The sequence below is a fragment of the Mesoplodon bidens genome, assembly GCF_964165515.1.
Source record: "Mesoplodon bidens genome assembly, chromosome: 2".
In the NCBI taxonomy this organism is placed as follows: Eukaryota; Metazoa; Chordata; class Mammalia; order Artiodactyla; family Ziphiidae; genus Mesoplodon; species Mesoplodon bidens.
Genome location: NC_138177.1, coordinates 30894167 through 30917179, shown reverse-complemented (window position 1 = coordinate 30917179; position 23013 = coordinate 30894167). Strand labels below are relative to the sequence as shown.

At 40.7% G+C, this 23013-nt stretch overlaps 1 protein-coding gene across 1 annotated transcript; it reads right to left on the bottom strand.

Annotated features, from left to right (window-relative positions):
• Nucleotides 1–9266: 9266 nt before the first annotated feature.
• Nucleotides 9267–16073, bottom strand: FASLG (Fas ligand; the record flags this gene model as incomplete). The annotated part of the gene is made up of 4 exons (XM_081224986.1): nucleotides 9267–9661; nucleotides 10875–10931; nucleotides 15160–15205; nucleotides 15783–16073. 4 exons carry the CDS (start codon nucleotides 16071–16073, stop codon nucleotides 9267–9269), a joined length of 789 nt encoding a protein of 262 aa, XP_081081112.1.
• Nucleotides 16074–23013: the final 6940 nt, after the last annotated feature.

Genomic DNA, 23013 nt, shown 5'->3' with positions numbered 1-23013 from the left:
CTGTACTCCCGCTTCCTTCCCAGAACAGAGCAGTCTTTCCGTGTTCTTCTGGAAAGTTGGAAAGAGCCAATTTGTCATCCTAAAGGAAGTATCAACCACCTCAGCCCCTGCATGGTGTTCTTCTCTTTGCCACCCTCCCAGACCCCTGCAGAAGCCACCGGAATTTCTTAGAAGCGAGAACACAACCCACCAAATGATGCAAAGAGGATGCTGAGGTTTGAGCTGTCTTCCCTTGTAGCTCACACTTTAGAGTTCTGTTTAACACCTTCATGTCTCTTTCTCACCATCTGAGCCAAGGCTGTTTCCTCTTCTCAATGAAGACCCGGGGTGAGGAGAAAAAGATGCATTGCATGTTATCGGAATCCCCAGTTTCTTCAAGCTGCAGTCTTTAATCTATTACGAAGGTCTAGAATCTTAGTTCATTTACTTAAGGCCAGAGACCTTTGTAGCTTCCTGAATCTTCCACCTGCCTTCTCTTCCAATCAGGAACAACTTATAGAAGCTTCCCTTACAGAAAATGTGTACCAAGTTCCCTTCCACAGACTGGAAGTACTGCAGGCGTGCTGCTGCTAGGGTGGGGTGTGTGAGAAAACTGAGACCTAAACCAAGTGAAACTAAAAGATCCTTTGCCCAGAGAAACTTTTGAGACACCATTGATGCCTCTCCAACTCTCCAGTCTCCTTTGCAAAGGTTCCTGTCTTGCATATGGTGTCTTACTTGTGCGGACACTTTCAGAGTTCGATGACATCAAGGGTGCTTCTTACTAGTTCAGTCTTTGAAGTGGTTCACCCACAGAAAGCCAGAGCTACGACAGAAGAACCAAGAGGTTCTATCCCTTCTGTGACGAGCTGCCAGAGAAGGTGGATTTCCTTAGCAGCTCACATCTCCTGAGGCAACCCTGAGTTAAGCAGAGGGTTTTAGCTATAGATAAGTATAGCAAAGAGCTTAAAGTGTTATATCTCACCAGTCAAAAGTTTACACATCACTCTATTTCATTATATTTCAGGATTTAAAAAATAGGCATCAAAATGGATCACACTAGGCTGTGAGCATATTGAGCACAGACTATATTAGATATATTCAACTAACTTTTATAATCTGACACATGCCAACTGCTTTTATGTGTATTACGCCATATATTTTTTTAAAAACAGTAAAAGCAAGAGGCATGTGAGAAAATGTTTTAAAGGCTATGAAAATGTAAGATATTATTTCATTTTTATACCTCAGAATGAGATTTACCTACATGTTGTTCCTTATTAATATTTTTATGTGTGATGGGATTCATACAAAATATAGTAGGATTATGAATAATCGATTTTGTAAGCACGTAAGGATTTTTTTAACAGTGACTTTATCAAGAAAGTTGCTGAGGGATATGACAATTCCACTGACTTACCATCAGGAGTGATTTTCCAAGTCACAAAGTAGCCTCACTCTATTTGCCATTAACAATATTCCAAAAAAATCATAGGAAAAGGAATTGGCATCCTTATTTTACAGAGGAGACAACTGAATCTCAAGATATTCATGTCACTTACTTAAGGGCCCACATATAGCTAGTTGAGCAGCAGAGGCTGAACTCAACCCAGGCTTTCTGACCCTAAGCTCAATCTCTTTCCTTCTCACCTTATTAAAACCAGGATGCTATTTGATGGTAGAGGGACAATAAGGGCAATTCAGATGGAACACAGTAGAGAGAAGAAACAAAAGAAGAATCTAAGAGAAAGTCTCAACACTGAAAATCTGTGACCGCTATCTATAGAATTACATCAATATATACATATGTTATATATAATATAACAATAAATATAATGCAGAGTATTGGTAATAGGTAAAGTGAGACTCACACTGAAATGCAAGGAGCTAAGGAAACACTGAAAATTAATGGGATGAGGCTCATTTTCAGCGCCATTATATAAGATACAGTTCTAAGAAGTCTCTTTGCATGTGGAAAGAATGTAAGACATAGGGTTAGACAACTAGAGTTAAGTCCCATCCACCATTTCTTAGCCACATCACCTTGAGCAAGGCTCACAACTTTTCAGTGTTTCACTTGTTTTTGTGTATAAAATGAGGATAACAATCTACCTTACAGGGTTTAGTGAAAATTAAACAAGATAAGGTACATGAGAGAGCTTGACAAGCCATAAAATTCTATAGGCGTATTAAGCAGCAAAGACTTATGACAAACGTGTAGAGGATTTCAATTAAATCTAAGAAAGAACTATCTACAATGTAATATAGGCCAGTACAGAAATGGGTTCCCTCACAGTTCAGGGAGCCCTCTCTTCCAAACATTTTCAAATAGAGAATATGTTGGAAATGGGTTCCACTTGTTGGAAATATGGCAAAGAGGACTTCTACCTTAGAAGAGAGGTTGTCTTATATTATTTCTAAGATTACTTATAACCCAAGATCTGTGATGAGTAATTTTTGGCAATGGGGGCAGTTACAGGTTTATATATGGCAATCTTAACACACACAGTTTCCTTCCTTCTTAAGGCTGGTATAGAGAACTTCTATCCATGAGAAGAACTCAAGCAGAACTCTAAGGCTGGTTGGTCTCTGTGCCTTTGGCTATTAGTGAAGAGTTGGTCCTTGTTGGTACAAACCCAAGGATGTGCAGCAGGAAACAAGAGTTTTCTTCCTCCATCACAAACTGTGCCTCTTACATGACAGCGGCAAAACTATAATACAGTAAGTGGCACCACCAGCCCCCCAATTGCTCAGACCAAAAATGAGAGAGTCATCATTTCTCTCATGTCCCACATCCAATCCATCAGCAAATCCGTTTAACTCTAACATCAAAATGACTCTCAATACCCTGGTTAAAGCCATTGCCATCTCTCATCTGGAGTGCTGAAGCAGCCTTCTACTGGTCTCCCAACTCAGAGGCTGGTCTCCATAAACAACTAGAGTGTTCTTTTTAAATTGTAAATGAGGTCACATCACTCTCTGTTCTCTGTTCCCAGCCCTCTAACAACTTTCTATGACACTTAGAAGAAAATCCACACTCCTTTCCAAAGCTTCCAAGGTCCTACATCATCTGGCCTCTGGCTACCTTTCCAACCAGTTTTTATCAAGCTCATTCCACTCTAACCATATACCAAACATACCAACCACATCTTTGCATTTTCATTTCTCTACTTGACGTGCTCTAAGTGGTGTGCCCTCACCACCTATCAAATAATCCCCTCCTTCTTCACCACTCTCTACCACCTTACCTTGCTTAAATTTTCTTCATTAACACTTACTACCATATGACTAATTAGGTATTTATTTGCTTCTTTTTTGTTGTCTATTTACCATCTCTCCATTAAAATATAACTCCATATGAGGCTTTATTTTTCATTGTATTCACAGTATCTAGGGTAGTTTCTGGTATATGGTGGATATTAAATAAACCATTTTTGAATGAATGAGCTTGTGCTTCCTTTCAAGTACTAGGGTTTTGGGTGACACACTTAAGGAGATAATTGTGGCAAATTTGGGGGATGATAGTGATGTCTAACACTCAATTTTAGGTATAACTTACACTGTGTGTGTAATGTAATCTCTATCCATTACCCGCAAACCATCAGTAAAATTTGTCTACACCCAGCAAGTTGTGGTAGTAGTGCCTTGAGGGAAATACAGGTATTCCACAATGGGAGTATCTTAGAGAACATCCACTGCCAGAAAACAGGTGAGAGCCAGGAAACCCGTTATCATGTGGACTGCCCAAAGAATGGAGATATTTCCTGAAATTTTCAGAAAACTTAGACAGAAGACAACTTTCAACAGAATGTGATTGAGGTTCATGTCATTTTACTGAGAAGGAGAAAAAAGGGTGGTTCTGTAGAGCTGAGGGAGCCTCTGAATGAGAGAGGAGAGACATGTGCATTGCACTTTTCTCTAAAGATGTATCAGTCAGAATGGTGAATAAATGTCTCCCAGCAAATGGAAAGCTTTAGCAAAAGGAAGAAAATCATCACTGAGGTGATGCTTTTCTACCCTCTGGGTGAATTGTAAGGAGCAAAAGATACCCACTTAGCTGTCTATATTTCCAAGGCTGGTTGGCTTCTAGATGAATCCCAAAGATTCCTGGCTACTCTCAATAGTTATATAATTTCTAAGTAAGGTCCATTTTTGAGTCTGAAAACCCTAAGGAATTGGCTTTAATTTGGCTCTCCTAGGATCACCTCATTCTGCCTCTGGATAATCCAAAACCCGGGGAAATAAACACACACACACACACACACACACACACACACAAAGTAAAAAATTTATCTCTACTGACATCACAACTTAACCAAACTCCTATGAAAAAATGTTATTTAACATGTGTAATTTAACGTGTAATTTAACAGCACACTTTCTTAGATAAGGACCAGGGAATGTCTATGGCTTAACCTCCTTAAGGAAATCTTATAGTCTGGCTTTGAGGAACCAGGCTTCTCCACCCAGTTCAACCTCTTCCAATGATCTGTTGTTTCAAATTAGTGATGATTCCAGTAAAGCTTTTTTTCTGTTAAGCTGTGGTAAGTCAAAACCTACTTCAGAGAATACAAAGTCACCACTCTAGAGGAGGGAGGGGGCTAAGAAAAAAACATGGTTTTCTGTGTTTTCAGTTGTTTGAAAAGAAAGAAAACCTCAAACTACTAAACCAGAAGTGACCTTTTTTTTTAAGTGGTCTACTTTGGGTTTAGCATTTCATAAAGGAACAATGATTGACTCTACTTTTGATGAGCACATTCAAAAGGTTTTGGTGTTTTGACATTCCTTGTGTTCCTTCTTAAAGAAAAATAACTAAAGGAACTGTTAATATCTCTTCCCTGAAACCAGTACTTAAAGCATAGTAAGCTACAACCCTGTCTTCAGAAAATCCTGAAGGCATCCTAGCAGAGCTCACACTTAGATAGATAAAAGTACCAGTAGTACCACAACTAGCTAATGGCGTCAGTCATCTCAGGATGCCCAGCTCCATTCCTACTCCTCTTTGCTCTAATACCATTATCTAGGAGGGCCCACTGACCCAAAAAAATGGTCCAGCAAACTTCCTGTGACCATTAGAAGTGGTGTACTTGGATGGATGGAGTCATATGAAGAAGAAATGGATGAGGAGAATTTCATTGTGAGGGTTGGGAATACAGAGCATCAGCCAAAAGAAGGGTGACTACCTCTCTGACTTTCTCCATAAGTTACCTGGTCAGAAACCTGACCACATAGAGAAGATTAATCAACAGAAGAGTTTTAAGGAGAGCAGGTGACACATTCCAACCTGGACTTTTAGTTTTGTTCATTAATTTATTCAACAAATATGTATTATGTATCTTCTAAATGACAGTTTCAGCTTTAATTACCTAGAATTTTTCCTCAACAGTCTCCCAAAAGCTCCTGGTAATGCCAACGACCAAACAGATCTTTCTTGTTTTCGAATTCTATGAATTAGGGTGCACTATTTTTTTTCATCTGTAGCCTCAAACCCCCATTGAATAATCTAGTCAAAGCTGGATAAACAAGCACACACGTCCTTGAGGCAACACAACTATAGATTCACTACTCTGAAAAACATACCCATTGAAAAACTTTTAGTCAACAAATATTTATTGAGCACCTAATATGTGCCAGGCACTGGGTTAGGTAATGTGAATACAGTGGTAAACTAGGCAGAAAAGGTCTTGCTTTTGGAATTTTTTTTCTAGCAGAAAAAAAAAAAAAACCCAGATATTTTTAAGTGGTTAAATAAATAACAGGCAGATTCCTGGCTTAAAAAATGGAGCCCATTTGTGTGGAGAAAACCTTCTCAGATGTTTGTCTCTATGGAGAAAATGAGAAATGCAGCCATTTCTGGAGGAAGAAGAAGGCTAAAGAAAGGTTTGGGTTTTTTTTTTTTTTTGGTTTAGTTTGGTTTGGTTTATCTTTCAGTGACAGGGGATACTTGAATATATGTACATGCTGGTGGAAATTATTTCATAGAGCTAGTTTGAAGATTTAGAAGAAAGAAGAAAATTTAAACAGGTAAAGTAGGGAAGAGGAAATTAGTGCACACAGAAGGTCCTCTTCCTCTACTGTATCAGATGGAAGAAAGAGATCATTCAGATACAAGTGGGTTTGTGTTTTGGTGGTAAAAGTGAGGTTCCATGGTGGGAGGAGGGGATGAGGTTGGTTTATAAAAGGAAAAGACATGATGTAGTTGTCTCAAACAGTGAGGAAAAAACATGTTTACCAGGGAACTGAAGAAAAAGTGCTGGGCTGTGTTGAATGCCTACTTGAAATCTGCGATCACTAATGTAAAGCAGTGGTTCTCAGCCAGGAGTGATTTTGTCTCCCCACCTACAGCCTGGGGACATTTGGCAATATTTGGTGGTATTTTTAGTTATCACACATGGGAGCAGGGATATGCTACTGGCATCTAGTCGGTAGAGGGCAGGGTTACTGCTAAATATACGACAATGCACGGGCAGGACAGCCCTCACAACAAAGATTTGTCCAGCTCATAACATCAATAGAACCGAGGTTGGAAAACCCTGATGTAAAGTGATGTCATATTTATGTATAGATCATCTCGGAAAAGCTACAGAAGGAGACAGTGATCCTCCTTGTGGGCAGAGATGGAGCCACAGGACAGGATGAGAAGAGGACTTATTTTCATCCTATATCTTTGTGTACCTTTTAAAATTTGTGCTATGTGCATGTATTACCTATTCAAATCTATCAAAAGACAGAAATAATTCACTGATAAATAATTGATTTGGCCTTCCCTGGTGGTGCAGTGGTTGAGAGTCCGCCTGGCAATGCAGGGGACATGGGTTTGAGCCCTGGTGTGGGAAGATCCCACATGCCACGGAGCAACTAAGCCCGTGCGCCACAACTACTGAGCCTGCGCTCTAGAGCCCGTGAGCCACAACTACTGAGCCCGTGTGCCACAACTACTGAAGCCCGCGCGCCTAGAGCTCATGCTCCGCAACAAGAGAAGCCACTGCAATGAGAAGCCCATGCACCGCAACGAAGAGTAGCCCCCGCTCGCCGCAACTAGAGAAAGCCCGCGCACAGCAACAAAGACCCAACGCAGACAAAAATAAATAAATAAATTTATTAAAAAAAATTTGATTGGATGACTTAAGCAGATGATAAATAAAAATAAAAATAGTCAATCAGTTTGTGTCATTTTTCTCCAGCAACATCCGGCTGCTAGGATGCCAGCATAAAGAGAATGGGATTTTTACAAAAGGAAAACAGGGACAGTAACTGAGTATTTTGGAATTCAGGGTCTTTCCAAGGTACTGACCGTAACGACAGATCGTGGAACCTAAGCTGGATAGAGAAAAGAGTGAAGATAGAGAAGGAGCTGATGGATATATAAGAAAATGATAGCATTTATTAAGTAGATGTCACAACACAGTAAATATATATATATACATATTTTTAGGAGAGAAAGTGTTGGACCAACTGAGTTGGAAAAAGGACATGATGTTGTGAAAATAAGGTGTCTGAAATCAAATTCCAGAGGAGATGTTGTTATTTTTAATGATGACAAAAGTCTAGGGAGAAGTCATGGTAATGAGCATTTGGAGAAAATAGGAAAAGGTTATTGTGAGACCAAGGTGAGAAGGCAAGAAACCAGGTGTTTGAATGGATCCCTCAGATCAGTGGCTTCTTCTGGAGAATGAAGTGCCTCCCATAGAGTGGCTTATTAATAATGGCAGACACTATTATTTGACATTCTACGATGTGTTAGATACTATAAGTACATATCAGTCTCTTTTTGTCCAAAAATGTCAAGTGATCTACCCAGTGATTGCATAGTTAGTAAGTAGAGGAACAAAGATTCAAATTCAGGTTTTTTAGTCCAAAGTCTGTGCCCTTTCCACTATGCCACATCTCTGCCCCCAGGAAAAGACAAATTGTCATCAGATCTATGGGAAGTTGGGTGAGCTTAACACTGGCAATAATATTGGTAATGGAAACTCTGGATAGTGGGAGATTGAGGGGAAAGAGAATATAGTGAGGAGAGGAGAGCCTGGCGAAGATGCAAAGATGCAAAGATTTGCCTCACAGCTCTTCTCACCCCCGTAAATTCTTCTTAAAGTGGGCTTAAGTCATAATGAATGAGGAGGCCATGGAAGAAAGAAATAATGAGGAAAAACTCCAGATCTTAGTGATTTCCAAAAAGGACACTCATAATGTTTATCTGTATTCTAAAATAGTTTTTGTTACATGTATTCTGTTCATTAAAAATGCACAAAAATATATAAATATTAGTTATATTATGGGAAAACAGCTTTAATAACTGACAATTAAAGAGTTTTGAGGACTATTAGAGTTGGTTGCCCAAAAAGCATTCAAAATCTACCACCAAATGCAACCCATATTTTCCTAACACGTCCTTCCCAATCTCCACGTTCTCTCTACTTACGTAACTCTTCTAGTCACACGTGCGCGCGCACACACACACACACACACACACCTACAATTGCACTGGAAATATACATGCTGTATAGGGAATGGACTGAGTCCTCAAAAGATCTCCCTTGCTTCTCTGTTAGCATCACCTGATGGCTCAGGCTATGCATTTAGAAGTAAAGATGCTGCCAGTGGGACACTGGCCTTTTAGTCTCTTTAGCTTATGTAAGCCTAGTCCTCTTTTCCCACCCCTTATACATTCATGTTGCATCCATATACGTGAAAGACAGCCTCCCCTGAGGTAGATAGTAGACCCACCCCAAGAGGTGAGTTAAAAGGTGTCATCTTCAGTGTACCAAAGTGTGCTAGGCCACTTAAGATGAGTGTAGAACACCCTGATAGCTGCTTTTCCTTGTCTCTGCATGTTCACCTGGCAGCCCAGAGTTTCATGTTCATTACTACTAGTCCTCCTCCTGTCTGGCTTGTGGACCTTAGGTGAGATGAGGAACTGTAGAACTGCTGAACCCTGTGGTCTCAAGATCCTCTTGGTTCATGTCTTCTCTCTTGACCTCAAGTGGACTTAAGAAGACCCTCGGGCTTCCCTGGTGGCGCAGTGGTTAAGAGTCCGCCTGCCGATGCAGGGGACCAGGTTCGTGCCCCGGTCTGGGAGGATCCCACATGCCGCAGAGCAGCTGGGCCCATGAGCCATGGCCGCTGAGCCTGCGTGTCCAGAGCCTGTGCTCCGCAATGGGAGAGGCCACAACAGTGAGAGGCCCGCGTACCACACACACACACAAAAAAGAAGACCCTCATTCAAGACAACATTCTCAGTGCCTATAACAAGAAACCATAATGGAGAGAATCCCGAAGTGTTTTTCTTAGAGCTTATATAAGCCAAAAAATGTCTTAGATTCCTCAAAATTGACCAGAGAGAGCTCAGATACATTGACGTATAAATGGTCAGCATTGGTGAGATTGAACACAGCTCCCAGGTAGCTGCTGCGGGCCCACATCTGGCCAGTAGTGCAGTAGTTCATCATCTTCCCCTCCATGAGCACCAGGTCCTGGGGGTACCTAAAGTTCCTCGTGTAGACCTTGTGGTTCAGGGGCTGGTTGTTGCAGGACTGACCCCGGAAGTACACTTTGGAATACACAAAATACAGCCCAGTTTCATTGATCACAAGGCTGCCCTTCTTATACTTCACCCCAGAGACCAGGGCAATTCCATAAGTGTCTTCCCATTCCAGAGGGATGGATCTTGAGTTGGACTTGCCTGAAACCAAACCAGAGAGGAGCTTTCAGCCAGGAATGCTCATGTATCAACAAACCAAGCTTCCAAGGCAAAATTGTGGACCATTCCTTGAGCAAATGCTTTTTACCCCAAATGACATAGCCCATATTGAACCAGGTGACGGATCAGGCCTGACCTGTTACTGAATTTCTTCACACATTTATCAAATTGACGTCTTCAATTTTATCATCCACACAACTGGGACAATAGCATATACCCCTAATCAACTGCAGTGAGAAATGATTGGGATGATTTTAGCTCTCTGGAACAAAGGTTCAGAACTAGTACCAAAACTACTAGGGTTTGAGGTCCCTTCATGAGGTGAAAAGTCAAATCCAAGGAACTCTGAAGTTCTAAAGTTGGGAAGGACCTTAGGGATCATCTAGTCCAATCTTTACCTGCACTAAGGATTCTTCGTGTGGGTGAAAATCCCCTTTCATTTGTATCCCCACAGCATTATGTACATTCTTAAGCAGAGAATGCTGGAATTATTGCTTATGCACCTGTCTTTCCCTGTTAGATTGTAAGTTCCTTGAAGGCAGGAGCCGTGTGTGGTTCATCTCCATGTCCCCCAGGCTTGGCACACAGCATGTGCTCAAGAAATGTCTGTTTATCTAAATTGGATCATTGTACAGCCTCTGCTGAAATAATTTCAGGGACAGCAGCATACCACTTTCCATGATACTTATCCACTTTTCAGATATTTGTGGACTTTACACTGGGAATGCCCATACCACCTTGCAATCAAATCATTTCACTCCACTACACGACCACTAGTGCCTGGACTGGGCCTCCCCTCTCCTTTGTCTACTCATGGACAAAGCAGAGTAAAGCTCTTACAGAAAACCGGGGAAACATGTACTAAAATAATTCATCATTCCCCATCTCCCCAGCTCTCACTGCTTGGATCTGTGCCCCAAATTCCCTAAGGGTCACTGGAGTGAGTAAAAAGAGTGAGCTCCTTATGGGCAAGGATCACGTCATAAGCAGCTCCATTTCTCCAGTTTAGAACAGGGCCTTGCCCAGAGTAGGGGCTCAATGTGTGTGTGAGGTTGACCTGACTAGAAAGAAAACCCTTGGGTTTCAAATACTGTCACTGGAAAATATCAACCACTGCAGAGCACAGTCACGGAGACCAACCAGCTCTCCTGCTTTCTGCCAAAGGCTTTCCCAAGCCCATCTTCCAGATACAGACCTGTTAAATGAGCTGCCTTTCTCAGCTCCGTTTTCTCAGAGGATGGATTGGGGTGACCTGTTTCATAGAGAGATGAAAGATATATGTAAAAAATGGCACAACTATTCTTTTTGTGGGACTCTAAGCAGGGCATTTAAATAAAAGAGGTTTTATAAGCATAAATGACAACAGTCTAACATAGCCAACTCGAAATTCAAGTCCAAATTGTAGGAATTACAACAGCCTGTATTTCAGAAACAGAGAGGTAAAAAGGAACTAAATTAAAATAGACACATGCATAAATTATAATGTTACAATAAAATAATAGAAAGGTTAGTTTATAAAGATGTGCCATATAAGTTATTGCATTTATAACTGGCCACAACTCTTTGAGGTAGAGATTACTGTCCCATCTTATAGATGGCAAAATGAGCTTAAAAGTTGGGTGACTTGTATACGTATAACTGAATCACTTTGCTGTACACCTGAAACTAACACAACGTTGTTAATCAACTATACTCCAATATAAAATAAAAAGTTATTTCCTGATTAAAAAAAACAAGTTGGGTGACTTGTCCAAGAAGACCTGTTTACTCAGTGTCAGAGTGGGACTGACACTCAGGTCTCCTGAGTCCAGATCCAAGGCTCTTTCCTCTCTGGCTCAGCTGCCCTTAGGACTCTGCAGGACAAAGGCTGAAGAAGACTGCTAATCTCCAGGCCCCTAGGTCTTCCCCAATGGCATTCTACAATCTGCCCCAAATAAATTATCCTAAGATCTCAAACACCTTGAATGCTCCTCATTGAACGTGTAATTGTGTACAAGTGTCCCCCACCATGTGATCTCTGCCTATCTGTCCAGCCTTTTCTTGTTTACTCACCCACACTAGACATAGCTGCACAACAGTTCTGAACACACCCAGCTTCCCTGCCTCTATGCCTTTGCCCATGCTGTTCCTTCTGCCTGGGATACCCTCCCAAACGGATCTCTGTGCTAAATTCCTATCAACCCTGCAAATACCATCTAAAATACCTCTTTTCTAATACCTCTTCCCAAGCCTTTCTAATCAAATATGCTTGTTCCCGCCTTTGAAACCTAGAAGCACTCTGTCTTCACCTCTCTTGTCAGTTTTGACTCCCCTTTTTCTGTGGTAACTGTATAATTCATCTTACTCCCCAAATAAATGGCAAATTCCTTACTATATGTTTAATCCACCAGAGTAATTAGCTCAGTTTCTACCCCAAGGCATGTGATCAGTACATGTTTGCTAAATTAAACTGAAAGATTTAAAATAGACAACAGTTCTCAAAATAGGTACTATTTCTCTGACTTTAGATATTTCAGTGGAATAGCTCTACCACTTAACTAATGAATTTGCTAAGACATTCAAGAAATTTTCATAGAAAGGCACTCATCCACATCAGGCTCTTCATGATTAGCCTATAAAACTCTGTATGGCGTGAGAATGCTCCAATCAGCTGAAAATATGATGTAAGCAATTATTACCTCTGTAGCCACCCAAGACCACCCACCATGAATGAGGTGAGGTGTTAGTGAACAGGAAAGGCAAAACTGAGTCTCTTCTATATTCCTACACCACAAATCATCTGTGTAGCTGATCTGGCATTCAGCCATGAACTGACAGGAAATGGAACAGAGAATCACATGTTGTATATCCCTCGCAGTGTTAGTCTCATAGAAGGTACTCAATAAAGATATCTGCCGGATAAATGCTGGAATAAATAAAGTAGAAATATATCCTTTATTTTGGTGATGACTGTATCCTGCTCCAGGACCTTTGCACATGCCATTCTCAGGGCTGGAATGATGTTCCCAGCCTCCTACCTACCCACACACATACACATATCCACATTAACAACACCTCCTTAGAGGGGACTTTCCAGGCCACTCAATCTTAGGTCACACTTAGTACAACTTAAAAGTATGTTGTCTGTTTGTTTGCTTTTGTTTATCTTCTCTAGCATGCTAAGAGCTCCATGAGGGCAAGCCACTTGTCTCTCGTTCGGTCATCACCCAACACCCAGCCTGGCACACAGGAAACACTCCAAGAACATTTGTGAATGAATAAAAGATTTAATGAGTTAACTGTGGAAAAATGAAAGTGAACCAAATAAGAAAGTTTAAATAACCTACAATAGTACCTTCCAGAGAAAAATCACAGTTAACCTGTTGGAGTATAAATCCTTCTAGATGTTTACTAAGAATATAAAAATATGCATATGTCAATATTAAACTAAACACACTGCTTTATAACTTGTCTTTTATCCAACAATATAGAATGCACAGTCTCTATGGCATTAAATGTCCTTCTAACATATAGCTTTTAGTTGTTGCATATTATGCTCTCATCTGAATACACTGTAATATATTTAACTAATTTCCTATTAAAAAGCATTTAACTTTCTTCTGACTGGTTTATTATAAATAGCCTTATAAGGAAGTGATGAACATCCTTATTACAAATTTTCAGGCACATTTTGATTATTTTCTTAAATAATAAAGCCTTAGTGATGAGATTACAAGGTAAATTAACATTTTTAATCCTGTGATATCTTTTTCCCAACTGCTCTTTAGAAAAAGTGTATCAATTTACATGCCCACTGACTCTCAACTGTTGAAGCAGACCCTTTTCTCTCACATTTTTGCCAACATGGATTTTTTTTTTAACTTCACTAATTTGATGGATAAACCTGGGTGTCCCCCTTTTTAAATTTGTATCTCTTAGCTCATTAGTAAAGTTGCTAATTTGATTTCCGTGTGATAATTCACCAATTTCTGGTCCATCTGGGTTGATCTAGGAAAGATACTTGATACTTGTTTAGTGGGACAAGTGGACCTGACTCATCTGTTCACTTGATTTTTAATTATTAAAATGACTCCAGAAAGTGAGTGAAAGATGAGTAATTAGGTACCCATTTTACCAGCCACATTTCACTGATTTTCAAAGCTATCTTATTTTAGAAATCCTCCAGCGGCTTTATTCTTCTAACAAATGTTTTTACTCTGCTTGGGTACATCTGGAATTTCTAACTCTTTAGGGACTCAGACCCAGAACTAGAAACCAGAGGATCCTATGGATGGCTCCTGCAACAGCCTACCTGCTAGGGCAATAGGGTGACTTGGGTTTCTCAGGCATATCCTGAGAAACTGGAACAGGCTCCCCTTACTGGGTAGCCAGTGGTGTCTTCTGTTTTCTTCCCAATTTCTAAGGATGAGATTTAACTATTGTCTTTGCAGAGGCATCTTGCTTGTCATCTTTATTCTCATTCCATGGCCATCAGAAAGAGACAGGAGTTTCCCTATGTCATGAGGCACCAGAGCATGTACTGGGAAGCACTATAAGTGACAAGGCATTAGGAGTCTATGTTCCTTCTCACCCCAGTATCACACCAGTAGTGTTGGGCACATCACCTATTCTATCTGGTGTTTTGTTTCTCTTCTGAAAAATGAGATGACTGGACCAGATGTTCTCTAAGCTCCCTTCCAACTCTTACCAAATCTAAAGTTCAGTGAATCTTAGTTTAATGAGTTGCAGTATTCTAAATCTATCTGTCCACAGTTTCCAAAACTATGTCCTGAAACTTTAGAAGGTCAATGTTCAACATTTTCATCTTCTTCCTGTCCTGGATCTCATACAAAGGTTTTTCCTTTATTATCAAAGGTAGCTCACGATTGCCTCTGTGAGTGAAGTGGGACTACCCTTTGAATAATGGCAAAAGTCTTCCTCCAAGCTTTCCAGTGGCTGCAAAAGAACCATCCTAATGTGGATGATTGGTTGCCCACTTTTTAAAAGCTTAAATATATCCTATGAAAAAATGTTAAATAAGGTCTGACTCTTAAGTAATCTCTTATAGAGATTAAATAGGAGAGCATGGGTCTTTCCCAGCAGCAGCTATCTCTGCCTTTACCTCCTCTTCTCTCCCGAGAAGTTATAGCCACAGCCCTGTGCATGGGAACCAGGAGGCCTGAGGAAGGGGACAGGCCTGGAGCCAACTGCTAAGGGGCAAAGGTCCAGGGTTGTATATATGTGTCGCTCTTTCCAAATACAAGCAGAAATTATTTTTACTTTTGTGTGATACTCAGCTGCACTAATTTTGAACAATTAAATTCACTTCATATTTTAGGGCAGCTCAAAGAACCAAAATGACCAGATTCAGAATTGAATAGGATTCCTCTTCCATAGTATACATATGCCCAAGAATGAGATGGAATTTAAGGCATTCTCTCAGCATGGTTCAGCGCTAAGGACTATCTTTCTAACTCATGTACACGCATGAAAGGACTCACCTATTTGCTTCTCCAAAGATGATTCTGTATGCCTTTGGCTGGTGGACTGGTGAAACAAAAAGAGAAAAGGTATATAATAAATATGAAGTTCTTTAAGCAAAGGAGGCAGAATTGTCAAATAAACTAAGCACTGGAAAGGGAATCTAAACACCTTAGAACCTCTGCTAACTCAGACTCCGGCCAAGTTGTGCCTCTCCATGCCTCAGTTTTGTGATTTGGAATAGTTCCAATATTTTTAAGTATTTTCAAGGAAATTTAGTTTGTCCATTTGAACAAATTCACTTGTAAGCAAGAGTCCAAGTTCCTTTTCTTTCTTGAATCACTGAGTATAAGGTAGGTAGCAGCCAACTGAGGAAAGAAGAACTCTAGTTACCAGTCCTAATTTGGCTCTGATCCATACCAACATAGATAATATTCCTTTCACTCATTTGAGCCCCCATTCCTCTGCATATAGAACAGGATGGCTCGAGTGACTCATTTCTAAGACAGGAAAAAAGGACTGCGAAGTACTTTGCAAGCAAGACTGTGGTCCACATGGATCACTGTCACCTTCCTCCCTCCACTACAGCAGGGCTGTCTCACACCCATGCCTTCAGGACACAGCAGTCCACAGGGCAGCTTACCTCTCTGAGTTCAGCCAGTTCCTTCTGCAGGTGGAAGAGCTGAAATAGTCCCATCCCCAATCCAACCAGGGCCACCAGAACCATGAAAAACATCACAAGGAGACACAGGCCTGTGTTGTGGTTCCTCCTCTTCTTCAGAGGTGGTGGTAGTGGCGGTGGCCTCCTTTGCCCGGGCCTTCCTGGCACAGAGGGTGGACAGGGGAAGACTGACCCTGGAGAAGCCCAGGGAGAGCTGGCACTGCTGTCCACCCAGAAAATCTGGGGGTACGGGTAATTCAAGGGCTGCTGCATGGCAGCCAGTGCCTCGGGCCAGCCCCCAGCCAAGGGTTTTCCTCCTTCTCAATCCTTGGGAGTCCTGGGTGTCAAGGACGGGACTCCTGTTTCTGACTGCTCGAGAGAAAGGAGCTGGCTCTCTCTTTATAGTTTCCAGAACCCAGGGAAACACCTCTCTTTTGTTCTTTCTTTCCCTCTTTCTGCTTCTCAAAGAGACACCCACTCGCTTTGCATCTGAAGCTGAGAAGCCTCAAGAAGCTCAGAGCAAACCCGGGGCAGTTTCCGCCCACAATCTTCTGATAAAAGCTTTCAAAACCCCAATTGCTGCTGCCTTGCTGCCTGAAAGGCTGGTAGGGCGGGTTCGTCTCCTCAGGCCCTGCGAGAGCAGGTAGCAGCAGCACAGCCCTCTCGACTTCGGCCATGGCCCAGCTATGGGGAGAGTGGCCAGTGGGGCACACTCAGGCACTGAGGGGCGAGAGCATGGAGTCGTGGCCAGAGAAGCCGCTTCTATGTCTCACCTTTTGCAGGAGGGAATCGTCCCCAGGCTGCCATCCCTTCCCCACACCCAAATACTATTCACCCCGACATAGCAAAGCAACATAATTTACAGGTTACAAACCTGCTCCACCCACTTTGTAGAGGTCAGATCAGAGGTTACAAACCCGTCGCCCATATGCCTTACGGAGCCCACAGACCTGCTTTGCTTGTGCCTTACAGTGTTCTTTCTTTCTACTGATTGTCCCCTTTAAAAATTGGGATATTCCATATATTTTAAAACTTATGTTATCTTTATATTATGTTTTGAACCGCTAGACTATTGGACCGTCTGGAGACCCTCTCTGCACACCCAACCAGCTGGGCAGCAGCTGCTCTTGGGGATGGGACACAGATGTTCCAGGCTGCCCAGCCTGCACACCCTCCACTATATTTCTCACGCACCTCACTGTGTGAAACGGCTTTCCTGGTCCCTGTAGGCCTTTCTGTTTGCCATATCTGTTATGGTTGTCAGATGGCGCCCAGCTTAAATTTGGATCTCAAATAATAACTAGTTTTTAGGATAAGTACATCTTAAACATTGCATGGAATATAGTAAAAATTACTCGTTTTTTACCTGAAGTTCAAATTTCACTGGTTATCCTAATTTTTTTTTTTAAACTAAAGATGGGACTCTACTTAAACTTATTTCACATTTTCTCTGGCTTCAAATACCATTTACAGTAATTTCCAAGTGCCAGCTCCACATAAATCATATAAACCTCTCATAAATCCCTATTTTCCATTTTATTAAAGGGTTCTGCCTTTGAAGTTTCATCAGTTGTTATATCATGTTTTGGCATTTCTATGGCTATCATTCTGGCTCTCCACCTGAACCAAACCAACACCAAACTTATCTCCCTGCCCCATTCCGCCCACCCCCATTCCCAATACAACCTGTTTCACATGAGGTCACTCTTCCTGGTGACAAATTCCACTCCACCTCTTCCCCTCCTCCAGCACTGCACTAGTCACCCAGGACTGTCGATTTTACCTGAGCCATGCTTGTCCCATGAGCACGCTCCCTCCCTACAGTCATTGCCTGAGGTCAGACTTTTATTATCTCACCTGAAATATTGCAGTGATACTCTAACTGGTTTCCAGGCCAACAGCCTTTCCCAAGCCCAAGTCACCCTGCATAATGCTGCAAGAATGATATTTTTAAAAACAAATTCAGTTATCTCACTTCCTCGCCTAAAACCTTCTGTCGGAAAGGTTGATTCTGGGAGGGGCCCAAATGCCTTACTGTGACACACAAGGCAGGCTGCTGAAATCAGACTCCAACAGCTGGCACTGCCCCCTCTCTGGGCACTTCTGCCCACATCCCAGTCCCCATGCATGAAACAGGGAGACAGATGAAATCAGAATGACGGCACAGTGTTCTCACCCTCTTTTACAGATGGGCAGAGGTAACGTGCTTTAGAGCTCACATACAGCTTTCTTCATAGTCATGAAAAATGATGTTTATAATTAATAATCAGAAAATATAATTTTAAGAATTCCACCATATGTACAACCAAAAACACAACCCTTAAAGAATCCTGAAATAACTCTTAATAACAATTGAATAGAATCATTTTTTTTTTTTTTTTTTGCGGTACGCGGGCCTCTCACAGTTGTGGTCTCTCCCGTTGCGGAGCACAGGCTCCGGACGCGCAGGCTCAGTGGCCATGGCTCACAGGCCTAGCCGCTCCGCGGCATGTGGGATCTTCCCGGACCGGGGCACGAACCCGTGTCCCCTGCATCAGCAGGTGGACTCTCAACCACTGCACCACCAGGGAAGCCCTAGAATCATATTTTTTAAACTATAAAAATTTTCCTGAAAATGACAAATATTCAGATAAATGGAAAAAATACACCATATCCTGGATGGGGAGGATAGAAAGAAAGTGTCACATGGTGGTTAGGGTGTGTGCTTCTGGAGTTAAACTGCCTGGGTTCAAATCCCAGTTCTTCCATTTATTAGCTATGTGAACTGGACAGGTCACTTTCCCTCCTCTGTGCCACAGTTTTCTCATCTATAAAAATGGGCATGATCACAATAGTACCTGTTTCATAGGGCATTATGAAAATTAAATGAGTCAAAACATTTGATACACTTAAAATAGTCCTCAACATCAAAGTAAGCACTCAAAAAATGTTGCTGTTCTTGTTGTTGTAAATACAGTGTATCTTCCCACAAATGATTCATCTGTAGACTTAATGTAATTTACCTTCTTTCACTAAGGATAAAAGAAGGTAGAGGGGGTGGAGATGGGGGAAAGATGTTGCAGGGAAAAGTACAAGTCAATGTCTGACCTCAGTATCTAAGTGGTTGAATCCCTTGACACCATGATGATCTTACTTTATGTCCTCATCTCTACCTGATATTATCCACTTTTCTAATTTTTACCAAGTGCTATGGATATAAAGTCATATCATACTGACTATTAATTTTTTTTCTGATTTCTTGTGAGGTTGAACATCTTGTCATATTTTTGTTATACAAATGTTTTCCCTTTTGTGTATATTTCCTGTTTTGTACACCATGCCCATTTTTCAATTGGGTTTCTTATCTGTTTGTGTTTATTCACAGGATTTCCTTGTACTTTATATTCTAGATATTAATCTATTGTTACTTTTAGACATGGAAAATATCTCACACCATCGCAGATTTCATGTATAGGCTTTAACTTATCTGGAGTTCATCTTTGTTTGTGGTATAAAAGAGTTCATCTTTGTTTTTCTCCATGTATGAACCAGTTTTCCCAACACAATCTATATTTTCCCCAACTGAATTACAGTGGTATATATTTATCATATATGAAGTTTATACATGTAGTCGGGTCTTTTTCTGGGTTCTTATCTCTGTTTCAATGATGTATTTCTCTATTCCAGTACTAGGGTCACACAGTTTTCACATTATGGCTTTCTAAAATGTCTTGAGAGCTAGAATAGTAAAATTTTCCCTCTTTGATCTTCTTTTTCAAAATTGACATAACTATTTGAGTATATTTAATCTCTCCTATATGTATTAGGAAAAGAAAAACTATCATGGTCTTAAAATGTTCTACTGGACTATTAACAGTACTTGCACTAATTTAGGGGAAGTGTTTTCTTTACAATGTTTTTGCCCTATCCACAGTTTTCCATGTGTTCTTTATGACTTTTAAAATTTTTCTTCAGGATGGTCTTATCCATCCTTTCTTAGATTAATTGCTTGATACTTTGTAATTTTGTTGTGATTATAAATGTAATTTTCTGTGGCATTTTTAGATTCTGTGGTAAGCAACCTCTAAGATGACCCCAATGACCCCCCACCACCTGGTATTCATGCCCTTTCATAATGCCCTCCTCTTGAGTGTGGGCTGGACCTGCTGACTCACTTCTAACTAATAGAATACAGCAGAAGTGTTGGGATAGCACTTCCCAGATTAAGTTATAAAAAGACTGCAGCTTCTGCATTGCAGATGGCTGACTTCTCATTGTATCCTCACGTGGCAGGAAGAGAGAGGAAGCAAGCTCTCTCCTGGCTCTTATAAGGGTAATAATCCCATTCATGAGGGCCCCACCTTCGTGATGTCATCTAATCCTAGTTATTTTCAAAAAGCCCCACCTCCTAATACCATCACATTGGGACACAGAATTTTAAGTTATGAATTTGGGAGGGACACAAACATTCAGTTCCATAACACCCACCTAAACCAACCTTGAATTCCTGACCACAGAAATTTTAAGATAAGTATTTTTTATTTTAAGCCATTACATTTTGGGGTCATTTGTTATGCAGCAATAGATAACTAATACAGATGACTATAACTGGTTTAAATAAATGTTCTTCACTTTGTAACAAATAATCTTGAATCTTACAAACTTGTGGAACTCTCTTTTTATTTCTGATAGTGTGTCTATTGATTTCTGGGGTTTTTTTCTATATAGATATACATTATCAGTGGACAAAATGAGAAGTTTTAATCTTCCCTTCCAAACCTTATGCCTCATTCTTTTACTTTTGTTTTTGTATTGTCTCAAACCTCGAGAAGAACTATATAAAACAGTAACTGTGATTGTGGGTATCTATGTCTTGTCCCTAATCACAACGAGACTGCATCTAAAGTTTCTCACAGTAAGTATGATGTTTTCCTAAGGTTTTTGTTTTTTTATATATCACTTTTGTCAATAAAAGTTTCCTATTATATCATCAGCATCTCATCAGCACACAGATGAAACACAAATTAGGATAGCTTGAGAAGGGCTTAATAAAAAGGACTGTTTACAAACATAGAGGTAAGGTGTAGGGAAATCAAAAAGGATAGTATAATATTCTAGCAATATATAAGGAACAGGGTCATTATGACCACTAGTCAAGGGGAAAGGTAAGCTATTGGAACCTAAGAAGGAGAGAATTTTGTGGAGAAGACAGCCTAAACAGGAATTGTGACTTCCAGTCAGGAATTGCAGCCAGCCCTAGATGAGCCTGGAGAATAAATACCCTGTCCTACCACCTTCCCCCTTCCCTCCTGCTGGGGCTCCACACTAGGCAAATTCAACTCAAAGCCAGAAGGTGAGGAAGTCCATTGATGTAGTCCATACAGGGTAAATTCACAGGAGAGAGAGCAAAATATAGTCCCATTCCCCACCATCACCTTCATCATGTTCGTACTGCCTAGAATTTTAATTCTGGCTTGTGATAGAGCCTTATGGTTCCTTTTTACCAATATTTAAATGGTAATTTAGTTGGATATATATTTCCACATCTGATGTTCTTTATCTCTCTTTTTTTCAAAATTTTGCAAATATTTCTCTTTGTCTTCTCACATCCAGATTAGTGAGAAGTCTATGGTCAAACCAACTCCTATTCTTTTTAGGCATTTTTCTTTTTCCCCTCCAGAAAGTTTCAGAATATTCTCTTTGCATTATTAATTTCACTAAAATGAATATATATCACTTGGTTTTTCCAATATAGCCTATGTGGTACTTTACAAGCCTTTTCAGACTAAGGTCTTTTACCTTTATTTAATTTGGGGAAATTGTTTAAATATTTCTTTCTCTACATTTATTTTGTTTTCTTCTGAAACTCCTATTACAAGGATGCTGACATTTCAATTTCTACTCTCCTCACCTCTAAGCTTTTCTTTCAAAATACTTTTCTACTTTTTTGATGCTTTGCAGCATTCAGAAATCTTCCAGCTCAGTAATACATTCTTCAGCTGTATTGTTTCCACAACTTAACATATCCATTAAGATTTTTATTTCAACTATTACATTTTTCAAGCCCAATATTTCCAATTAGTTCTTCTTTGAATTGTTTTTCTTGACTAATATTATCAGTATTTCACCTTTATATTTTTTGAGGGTATTTCTCCTGCTTATTTTAAACTTATTTTCTCTGGTCTGTTCATTTTCTCTGCCTGGTGTATTTTGTTCAGTATGTTGTCTTTCTTATAGAGCAGTGTGTTCCTGGTGTGCCTGATCACTTTTCCTTGTGAGCTTGTACTCACTCTCCTGGGAATGTCATCTATCATGGAGGATAACATGCAGCATGTATGTGGGAGTTGGAGGTCGGGAGAGGTGAAGGTGGCTAAAGCCCAGGGATCCAGGAGTACCTTGTGCCCTTCCTGGAGAGCTTAGGGAGTTGGCAGGTGGTCACTCCTTTGGACGAAGAACCTCTGGCATTGTACTCTGGGGTCAATCATCCCCTATTTGTCACCTACCTACCTTACCAAGTAAAATTTCCCGAGTTTCTGCCTGGCATTGCTCTTTTTCAAGAGATTTCTTCCTCAGTTGGAGTCACCTGCCTATACCTGTTGTTGACTCTTCCCCATCTCAGCCAGATTCCAGCACTATCTTGATATTCCCCCCTCCCCACCCAGTGCTGCTGGCCAATCACTGCTGTTTATCTGCCTCAAAATGACAACCAAGCAAGATAGGAAAGAGAAACACACAGAACCATAAACCTCTGGCCCAACCTATCTTCCTATGCCATCTGACCCTCTTCTCCCGTGTGCTGCTGTAAACATATACCCACATGTACACTGAGAGCCAACCACCACCCTTTTCCCCTCACGAGTTTCTCATGCTTATGTCAGTTTCTCAGGCCCATCAAGACACATCCTCTTTCTTGGAGTTGTTTCAAGGCACAGAGTCAGAAACTCATGTTCATATGTCAACTTGTCAGGCCTGCTATGTTCTTTGCATCCGTTGCCTCTAGCATTACTGTGGGGATTAATTAAATGAGTTAATTCTCGTGAGGAACTTTAGGAGAGTGTTTGGAATATAGTACATGCTCTATACCTGTTAGCTGCAATTATTATTTATCATCATCATTATTAATATACATAATAAATCTACGAAAATGAGTATATTATCTTCATAGATGAGTAATTGGATTCAGAGGAGAAAAGTAACCCTGGTAAGAGTTTGAACCAGGGTTCAGTCACATCCA